We start from the raw sequence: 11,026 nt of genomic DNA, 5'->3' as shown, positions 1-11,026 counted from the left end.
CCTTGTCTGCTACTGGAGTAACACACCTCTCCCAGGAATGCAGAATGGATCTGGAGTTCTCAAAATATGCCCACCACCCTGCGTGAGCTGCACTTCCGAATAGCCTTTTTAACTGCCTGACACCCTTCCAGGCAGCTTCCAGGCAGCTGAAACTGACCACACCACCCACCCTCCATTCAGAAGATGCTCCGGTGCCCTACCTTCCATTCATCCATCTTCCTGCCTTCCCCCCAAAATGTTTGCTCTCAAGCCAGGTTTGCAGTGCTGTACAAAGGACAGGCAGCGGCAGCAGCTCTCTGCAAACCTGACGCTCTCCACTCTGGGGTCCATAAACCCAGGGGCATGAGCACAGGCGTCATTCAAACGCTTTAGCAGGAGCCGGGCAAAGCGAGAGGCTCCTGTGAACTCTGGGAGTTGGAACGGCCAGCACAATCAATTCGGCAGAGAGCAAAGCTAGCCTGGGGACAGTTCCCAGGGACTCCTGCCTGCTTCTCTTTGATACTCTGCTGTGAAAGCAAAGTAGCATGTTCTCTTACTACACGTACACACACACACACACACACACACGCCTGGAGAGCTCCTCCCCAGAAGCAGCTGCATGCCCAAGAGCTCCTTGTTGTGAAAGAAGATTTTCCAGGCAGGGAAGCATGTCTCATTATTAGATGCCTTTGGGCTCCCCAAACTTTGCAAGATGATCCTAGGAGAGCTGGCAGCCAGCAATCTCCCACCCTGCTCCTTCCCAAACCTCATCCCCTGTCATGACAAGCGAGCAAGCAAGGATGGCGATTGTCTCAGTCTGCCTGCGCTTGGCTGCAGGCAGCCTGCGGTATCTATTCTGGAGCACAGAGCTGGCACCCGCTGGGTGGGGATGTAACTACATCTTGTCATGACATCCAACAAGCAGAAACCCCGCGTTCAGCAGATAACAGCTCAAAATAATACCCAAGCCATAAATAGCCCCTGTGGTCTTAGCATCTGACCCTGTGGGCGGCCCAGGACAAGAGGTAAGGACTTTTTTTCTTTCTTTCACTTTTTCTTTTTTAAACCTTCCTGGACTTGAGAAAGGGACAGGCCCCTGGGGTGGTAAACCTGTGACACTTCAGAAGGCAGGTGAGGGCTCACGTGACGGAACGTCTTTTGCATTGGGAAAAAAAAATAGTCCCGGCACATTGTAAACTAGCATGTCAGGGAAAAGGGGCGGCTGGAGCCCTGCTCCCTAATATGATAGTTTTCTATCATGCAGGTGTGTGTAGAGGAAATCAGTCATGTGAGCCTTTTCCTGTAGCTTGAAGTGGTAAAGCCCAGATACACATACAGTAGTTTGTACTAAGGTTGTGAGCTAAGTCACAGATGCACACCTCACTCCAGTCAACCTCAGGAATTGTGCCTCCCTCTTCAGGGAGAGGGGAGAGGTTCCACCACAAAGGTGTGTATATATATATAATGACACCCAAGCTCCTCTGTGTTCCCAAACCGCCACGGTCTGCTTTTCCAAACATCATCCATTGAGCATTCTCACACCAGTTTCACAACATGTCCCGCCTGAATACACAGTGTACCTTCTAGAACTAAAAGACTTGATGCATGAGGAAGACAGTGTAAAGGAGGGTTTTTTTAAAAAATATAGGGTGGGAATGACAAAATAGTGGCATTCTGCAGCCTGGGAACTTGAATTCCCAGCTTCGAAGAGGAGCAAAACCTCATAGGGAGCATCTATCGCAGAAAGAGATTAATAGATTGGAAACTGAGAGTCTATTACTAGGTGAAGACCAGGGTTTGTGTTCTAAAGGCTTCTGGGTATTTACTGTGTATACCTAAGAGAAAGCAAGGGGGAGACAGGCTGGAAGCTGGTCATCTCGTTTTCAGTTTTGGGAGAGGTGTAGTACCCAGTGGGAACTAAGTTTCTGCAAACTTCTGAATGCCAAAATGCACTTCTACAATTGGAGGTGCACCTGAAAAGGTTTACTTGGAATATAAGCAGGAGCAGGAACTACGCATCCTCAAAGGAGCTCACCCTCTTGTGTTCCCGTCCAAATCACTGTTGTGAGCTTGCCTTCTGGATGAAAAGTGGTGTCTCCAGAGCAGTGACTCATACAGAGAGATGCAACATACAGTTTACTCTGAAGGCGAAAAACTGCTGCAGTTCTAGCACAAGAGATCTGATCTCTCCCTAAGCAGAGAAGCAACAGCATCCCAGCCCCTCTCAACAGAGGCTGACTCAGAGAAATAAGGTCAGAGCAACAGATCATGCTGAGATGCAGCGGCAGCCTCCTCAACGCAGAATTCATTCTCAAATAAATTTATCACTGGGCACAATTCGGGAATTACTAGATGTGGATGTGTGTCAAGAGAGCCAGGGCTCCTGGGAAGTATTGGGTGGAGCAAACCAGGATTCCTTGGTTCTGCCTTTAAATATGGAAAATACTTTGACATTTGACATCCTTCCGCAGGGCCTGCAAGATGGAGCTGTTCCGCCAGGCCTTTGGTCAGCGTTCAGTCTGATTCATTTTCTCTTAGTATAAGTACAAGCATGAAAGAGGTTTCCCAGCCCGCTCACAGGTCCTTTTAATATCAGTGGAAACAGTTGGTCCTGGCGAGTATTAACCACTTTCAATTTTAACCTGAGGATTGTCATTTGTCCAGTTTTAACTTTAATTTTAATTTATTTTAATTAATTTTGGGATGCATTTTAATCAACTGATTGCTTGTTTTTATGCACATTGTATTATCTATATGATGTTAGCCGCTCTGAGCTCGACTCCGGCCAGGGAGGGTGGGGTACAAATATATTATTATTATTATTATTATTATTATTATTATTATTATTATTATTATTGGGATCTACTGTTGGGAGGTACAGCCTAGCTTGGGAGCCAGACTCGCCTTGCCTTGGGAGATAACAAATATCTATCAGTGACTCTAGCACTACAAGGGTGAGATAAGGAAGGGAAATCAAGACTCTTTGGCTCAATTATGCAAACCTTTCCAGGAGAAAATGAAACATGGTCCATACAGGTTGTAGGGGTTAGAAGTCAAGTTCCCTATTAGGTTTTTACCTCTGCCATTTCCTTTCTCTCTCTCCTCTCTCTGCTGCCTGGCCAGAGCATCATGAGATTGAACATTTTAAAATGCCAGGGATGAAAATGAACCAGAATTGGCAGGCCGTGGTGGTGGGGAATCAAGCATCAATGAAGAATAGTGGCAGGAAAGCCAGCTGAAAGGCTCAGAAGAGGGGCAGGGAATGTGCGACAGTTCCTGGGAAAGGGGACGAGAGGGTGACAACAGGCCTGCGGGACAGGAGATCCAGGGCCCAGAGCAAAAGCTCCCAAAGCCATCCCTGCTAACCATGCCCCTGCTTCAGCATTCTGTGTGCAAAACCACAATCGGAAGAAGACGGGGTTGTTGTTCTTAGTAAGCAGGGCTGTTGGGGTCTCACAGCTCATCAGCCACTAAGGCTGTGTACGCGTTAACATCTTAAAACGCAGCTAGGTTGTTCTTTTTTTCTAAATGTGGATCCCAAATTGGGTTGCGGGGGGCTGCAATGCATCAAATCACACTATTTCATAAGAACCAATGGGATAGAAACGGATTGTGGCTAATGTCCTGCAGAGACTGCTTCCCAAACAAGCTGTGGGAGAGCTCGGGTTGGAGAGGGAACAGGAGAGCGTAAACAGCCTAAGTTGGTTCATGGAGGTTGTAACTTAGGATCTGCACGTGTTCTGTGCACACAGCACAGCACAACATTTTGATTATTGGCTGTTTGGCACAGTCAGGCCATGACTAGGATTGAGCATAAAGGCACCTGTTTTGCTTTGGAAGCCAGGCACAAAATACTGTAGCTGAGAGATAATTCACAAGAGCACCCACAGTCCAAATACTTTGACTGGAGTCAGAGTGAAACTCAGAGACGTGCGGCTGTTACTATCCTCCCTGTTTCAAAAGATCTGCCACCACCACCCTGCAAATACATTATCCAGGATTTAGTAGGACTTTTTGCGGGTGTATGCCACAACTCGTCACTGGTGCAATATTAGCGGTGGTTTTTATGCTGGACCACCTACAAATTATTCTGCTTTATTGGTTGTTCCCTGGTGCTTTCCTAATGTTCTTGCGTGTTTGCTGGCTGGAGCGGCAGTTGTACTGCAGTGCAACAAAGGGGGGGGGGGCAGGCAAAAGAAACCCGGATCATTAGTCGTATAGAAAGTTACAGGGTTTCCACTGGATGTGACATGAGGTGAACTGATTGGAAAGAGAGCAGCACGTTCACCCTGAAACCTTTGCAGGCTCAAACAGTATTGAAAACAGAGGTGGGACGTGTTACTGCTCTGTACCATCAGAAGCACAGATCATGAACACACAATGAAAATGACATGTGGAGGGGCCCTCCAACGCTAAAACTCCAGACTGCCACCAGTTATCTACAGAGGGGGGCAGTAGTGTATCCTGTGACAGAGGGCCAAGAGGCTCTGGGGCTGTAACCCCAAACCCTGGGAAGGCAGGGGACAGGGAACCTGGTTAGCTCAGCTGGTTAAAGCCTGCTGCTGATAAGGTTCGATCCCCATGTGGGGTAGCTACATACATATTCCTGCACTGCAGGGGGTTGGACTAAATGATCCTCAGGCTGCCTTCCAACTCTACAATTCCATGATCCTAAGTAGGCTGGACTGCAAACCCCCCCCCCCCGCCACTGGTCCACATCTGGAGGGCCACAAGTGCTTCAACCCAGGCTGAGACTAGATGAAAGAACCAGGGGGTGGCAAAACTGGGTCAAATGGATTTCAACAGATAACTAGCTACCCAGGAGACCCTTTCCTGCTCAGAAGGAAGCAATGCTACCTAGTGGGTAGAGCACCCCCTGGTTTTTCCCCAAGGCAGTGGTCTGAGGGTCCTTTTACCTGACTGTGGAGGGAGGAGAAATCCCAAGAGAAAATGGAGACGACCCCCCCCCCCGGCTCTGCAGAGGGATGGTGATTAAATGGTGAGCGGGGTTACGACAGGGCTTCTCCCTCTTCCAAGCATCCCTGCTTACAAACTCTGCTCCCCGTCTCGGAAAGCAACGGAGGGAGGCAAGAGGCGGGGGGGGGGGGGGAACGGTGTCAGCGCAAGCTGGGAGAGGAGAACCGACTCCGGAGTGCAGAGGCTGGCGGTGTTTTTGCATTTCCAGGGAAGCTGTGCAGCTGAATGGACCAGAGTGCGCGCAGTGGGGGGAGTAACTTATTCCGTAGCCCCCGCCGCCGCCACCTACCTCTAGAAGCCCCTCTCCCCCGCACTTCGGATCTCTCGCGCCGCAACCCCCCCCCCCAAGCCGCTTAATCCGGATCAGGGCAGGCGCCTCTCTTACCCCGTGCAGCTTCAGTGCGCGCTGCCCGCAGCGGCCGAATCCCCCGGCGCATCCCGGCAGCCAGCGGAGAGAGTGCGAGCCGGGCGCCCGCCTCCCTTCCCCGGCTGGGGAGGAGCGACCGAAGGGGACTCCCTCTTTCCCTCCGCCCACCCCGGGGCCGGACAAGCCCTGCCGCCCCGTCGCCCCGGCTAGAAGGGGGCGCCCTCGGGAATTCTCCTTCCCTCGGAATCGCCAGGTGATCTATTAGTGATCTCCTCTTCCAACTCCACTAGGCAGGAACTGCTTTGAACCAAGCTCTCAGCCCCGGGACCCTATCTGCAGCGCTATGGAAGACAGGAGCAGTGGCGTAGCGTGGGTTGTCAGCACCCGGGGCAAGGCAAGTAATTTGCGCCCCCTAACCCGTGGATTTGCGCCCCCTAACCCTAACCCCCACGGGACGCAGGTGGCGCTGTGGGTTAAAGCCTCAGCGCCTAGGGCTTGCCGATCGAAAGGTCGGCGGTTCGAATCCCTGCGGCGGGGTGCGCTCCCGCTGCTCGGTCCCAGCGCCTGCCAACCTAGCAGTTCGAAAGCACCTCCGGGTGCAAGTAGATAAATAGGGACCGCTTACCAGCGGGAAGGTAAACGGCGTTTCCGTGTGCAGCTCTGGCTCGCCAGAGCAGCGATGTCACGCTGGCCACGTGACCCGGAAGTGTCTCCGGACAGCGCTGGCCCCTGGCCTCTTAAGTGAGATGGGCGCACAACCCCAGAGTCTGTCAAGACTGGCCCGTACGGGCAGGGGTACCTTTACCTTTACCTAACCCTAATCCCCAGATGTTGTGCCCAGTGCTGCCGGCCCCCCCTGCACCCCCCACGCTACGCCACTGGACAGGAGTGTTTCTAAGAGAGTGCAGAGTGCACTTCCGTCGGCCCCGGACACGGGCAGCTCTGATCAAATGGGGTTAATAAAATCCTAAAGAATATCATCATCATCAACAACCTTTATTACGGTCCAGAGACCCAACAAATCATTACAAAGCAATACACAATTCATACAGCCTACCTCCAGGTTAAACAAGCATTTTGTTCAGAATAAAGGGCTCACTGGTTCTTGGAACCACCAATAAAAACTTTGCCACTGCTATGTTCTAGCGTTTGTCCGGTCTTCCAATAGGAACCTGACATAGTGAGCCTCTGATTTTCCCGGGAAAGGTACCAGCAAGGGTAATCTCAGTTCAGCCCTGGCTTGCTCATATTTTGCACAGTGCAACAAAATATGTTTTATGGCATCGATGTCTTGAGCACACGAGCAAAGTCTGTCCTGGTAGGGAACTCCTAAAGAATAAGTAGTATTTGTGCCATGCAGAAAATATTCCACAAGCAACTCTGCCACTCCAATACCCCAATCTCAGAAATATATGAGAAGCAGCCCAGGTATTAGAAACTCATCTCAATATTATAGCTGGGAAACAGTGGCTTAAATAAGACAGTGTAATGTTTTGAGATCCTTATTTTCTCAGCTCATATTCTTTTCTGCCTATCTGTAATGAGCCCCAGAGGCTATTTTCAGTGCCAGTACTTTAGCATTGTAACATGGGCAGTAACCGGAGGTCACTGAGCATGTACAGAGCGTTTTCCCTTCACCAGTGCCAGTGAGATCGAGGCTATATGCATCTACAATAAGTATGTCTCATTCAACTTCTGAGCAGGCATGCCCAGCAGCCAGTGACCCAAAACCTTTGCCCCAAAATCTTTGCAGGTGCCAAGCATACTGAAAACGGAATTGTGTGGAACCCCCCCCCCTCATACCATCACAAGCACAAATCATAATGAATGCACAATAAGAAGGGAATCTGGAAAGACCCTTACATATGGTTCTCAGGTTGTACCCTATCCATACAAGATATATCGTTAAATACAGAATAAAAAATAAAAATGCATTCCCTAGGTTGGGGCCCGGCAACCCTATTTAGAAAAGGTTCACAGCCTTTGATGCTACCATGACTATCACCACTAGCAGTCAAGCACTTTTAGGTCCATTTTACAGATGCGGAACTGATCAGAACAGTAACATGCAAGATAGATGCTTCCAAGATTATGGAATTTTTACATGTGCACAGACTCGGGGGTACGAGAATGAAGTGTGCTTTCAGTTTCAACTTGTGGGGTCCTGGGGGAGGAAATGTGCCTCAGATATTAGAGTTGACAAGTAGTAATACTTTGGGGATTTGGAATTCCTAAAAGGACTGGCCCTGCATTGCTTCCCTTCTCCTTGTGACTAGCTTGAGGAAAAGGAAAGCCTGTGGAGTTAAGAAGGAGTTTTTGGTTACCGATTCCCTATCTGCAATCTGAAGATGTATATGACCCATTAGCAGGTCTACTAACTTCACTGTTGTCTGCATGTAAAAGTCGAGACATATTTCACATTAGGGAGAGAGAGAGGGAGAGAGAAAGAGAGAGAAAAACTGGGCATCTTTCTTTTAGCAGGCAAACTGCTTAAGGTATTTGTGCTACAAGGAGAGTTAAGTGACTTGAGTTAGCAAATCACTTTAAAAAAAAGCGAAAACAATTCAAACCCTAAAAGGGAGAGAGAGAGAGAGAGAGAGAGAGAGAGAGAGAGAGAGAGAAAACCCTTTCAGTGTAAACATTTTCACCTGAATGTGATTGGCAGGTGAGCTTCAAAGGACCATTGCACAAGCACCAATCATTTCACTGGAACCAGCTGTTGGAGCATTACTGAAAAGAGGAGCAGGCAACTCAGATGCAAAGATGGGCAAGCCATGTGCGCTCTGCAACAGGTGCAACCAGAACAGGGTGATTGGAAGAAACACAGCTCCTTACTGAATATACACCCCAAAAAGTGTGGCAGGGAGGAGGAGGAGAGGGCTGCCACAATCTTTGGTGTAAGAAGACGGCACATTGCGCACCAGAGAGAGGGAGGGAGGGAGAGATCCCACCCCCACCCCGCTTTCCATCTGTGAAATGTTGGGAGGATGTTTGCAGTCCTTGGGACAAGATACGTTTGTGACATGTGGCACTGTAGCAACAATCTCGTGAGGCATCTTCCATGCACCTAGGAGAGACACTTAATACGCATGGAACAGCTAATCCACACCACATCGGATCTGCATAAGCACAGCAGGCTCCTCCCCCTTCGCTGATATCTCATTACCGGGGATTTCACAAACATCCAAAGCTCCCAAAGGATTTCTTATCCCAAGTGAAGGCTGGGTGAGTGGGGGCCATAGAACCACACTTTCCCAAACTGAGCGACTTCCCCGGTCCCTGCTGCCAAAACCTTTTAGCAGCATAAGCATTCTGCGTGTAGAAATTAAACAGGTGAAACTTATCCTGTCCCTTATGATAGATGCCAGGAAGAGATTAACCTGGAGCATTTCTACCTTCTAGACAGCTGTTAAAGGCGCTAAAGACCTGCCAGGAATAAAAATACCAATGAAAATAATTTCACTCAATAGGTGACTGGTGTGCAAGGCAGACAATGGGAGCCAATGGGCAGATCCATCCTCTCTGTTGGTACCTTGCAGTGTCTAAAAGAGTGGTTCTTAAACTTGGGTCCCCAGTTGTTGTTGGACTAGAGCTCCCATCATCCCCAGTTTGAGGTAAAGGTAAAGGGACCCCCTGACCATTAGGTCCAGTTGTGGCCGACTCTGGGGTTGCGGCGCTCATCTCGCTTTACTGGCCGAGGGAGCCGGCGTACAGCTTCCAGGTCATGTGGCCAGCATGACGAAGCCGTTTCTGGCGAACCAGAGCAGCGCACGGAAACACCGTTTACCTTCCCACCGGAGCGGTACCTATTTATCTACTTGCACTTTGAGGTGCTTTCGAACTGCTAGGTTGGCAGGAGCAGGGACCGAGAAACGGGAGCTCACCCCGTCGCAGGGATTCGAACCACCAACCTTCTGATCAGCAAGTCCTAAGCTCTGTGGTTTAACCCACAGCGCCACCCGCGTCCCTCCAGTCTGAGAAACACGGGTCTAAAACATGCACAGGGAACCTGTTGGACTCCAACTCCCATCAGCCCCAGCCAGCGCCCAGGGGTGATGGGAGCTGTAGTTCAACAAACATCTGGAGGGCCACAGCTTACCCATCCATGGGTTTACTTGCATGAATATTTTTTATTTATTTAAGGCATGTAGATATCTATTGCCAGTTGCCCTGGGAGTAGAGAGCATCCTCTGCCAAGAGAAGAAGAAGAAGACGAAGAAGAAGAAGAAGAAGAAGAAGAAGAAGAAGAAGAAGAAGAAGAAGAATAGTAGTAGTAGTAGTAGTAGTAGTAGTAGTAGTAGTAGTAGTTTGGATTTGATATCCTGCCTTTCACTCCCTTTAAGGAGTCTCAAAGCGGCTAACATTCTCCTTTCCCTTCCTCCCCCACAACAAACACTCTGTGAGGTGAGTGGGGCTGAGAGACTTCAGAGAAGTGTGACTGGCCCAAGGTCACCCAGCAGTTGCATGTGGAGGAGTGGAGACACGAACCCGGTTCCCCAGATTATGAGACTACCACTCTTAACCACTACACCACACTAGCTCTCCAAAGAGCCAAAGGAACAAGGACTGCTGTGGCAGTTAAGGAGCTATATCTGAGGATAAAGACCACAGCTTAGTGGTAGAGCATCTGATTTGCATTCTGAAGGTCTCAGGTTCATACCCCAGCATCTCCATCCTAAAGCCGCAGTCAGTGTAGAAAATACTGAGCAAGAGGGACCAATGGTCTAAAGCAGTTTCCTCTATTCCTACCCAAGCAAGAAGACCAACAAGGAAAGACCAGAAGAGCTGCAAATGGGTATAAAGGCAAGTTTGTTCTAGTCTTGCCATTTTTTACTTTGTAAGCTTGAAGGCAGGGCCTCTCTGTCTGTGCACTATTTTGGGAGACGGTATCTGGTATGAAAAGCAGGATAAAAATATAATTAAATCTCAGGATTGGGCACTTGATCAGTCAGGAAAGATATAGCCTATCAACTGGTCCAATAATGGCCAAGAATTTAAAGTATTGTTCTTGTTCTAATAAATGTTAATGCTTAATCATCAACAGACACTTGTAATAACTTGTAATGTTTCGTTGCAATTTTTTAAAACTTAAACAGCATTACGGTAAGGGTTTGTTTTTTAAGAAAATAAAAAAGTGAGCAATGTGACTGACCTTCTCTTTGTCTTTCATCCCAGAACACTAGTTTCACATTTTATTAAAAAAAAAGCAAAATAAAAGAAATTATCATTTCAACACAGCCTTCAAGACGTTACGCAACGTAACAGCAGGCCAATTCTGCAAACATCATGTATTCAAAGAATATTGATAATACTGGGCTGGTCAATTGAACAGCGTGCCAACCCTAATATATCAGGCCTTGCTCATGCCAGCATCTGTTTCATCTTAAAAGTCAGGAGTTGAATCCAGGAAATGTGCTTCCCAAGAAGAGTGAATTATCCACAGAACATAGCGGAGGCATTGTTGCAGCCCCTCTTCCATGCATACTATTTACACACATACTGGGGGGTCCCAAAGACCACTGCTCCATTAACTCAAGGGTGGTGGTGTTGATGTTGTTGTTGTAGTAGTAGTAGTAAGATAAGGTACCGTATTTTTCACTCTATAGGATGCACCCGACCATAGGACGCACCTTGTTTTAGAGGGGGAGAACAAGAAAAAAAATTCTCTCCCTCTCTGTGCAGCGCCCCTTCAGTGAAGCGGCA

General features: G+C 48.7%; 1 protein-coding gene across 9 annotated transcripts in view; it reads right to left on the bottom strand.

The window, feature by feature from the left end:
• The window catches only part of ZNF385A (zinc finger protein 385A), a 207,413-nt gene that overhangs the window by 66,835 nt on the left and 129,552 nt on the right, over positions 1–11,026 (bottom strand). The window contains exon 1 of one of the 9 annotated variants that reach the window (XM_079966769.1): positions 201–347. The exons of the other annotated variants lie outside the window; for them this stretch is intronic. Within the exon in view, the coding sequence (XP_079822895.1) occupies positions 201–215 (15 nt within the window). The 5' untranslated portion in view covers positions 216–347. Of the gene's footprint in view, positions 1–200; positions 348–11,026 lie in introns of those variants that run through there. 9 annotated transcript variants of the gene reach the window in all.

This window comes from Podarcis cretensis, assembly GCF_951804945.1.
Source record: "Podarcis cretensis genome assembly, chromosome: 2".
In the NCBI taxonomy this organism is placed as follows: Eukaryota; Metazoa; Chordata; class Lepidosauria; order Squamata; family Lacertidae; genus Podarcis; species Podarcis cretensis.
The sequence above is the reverse complement of the archived record's forward strand: the minus strand, read 5'-3'. Positions and strand labels throughout refer to the sequence as shown.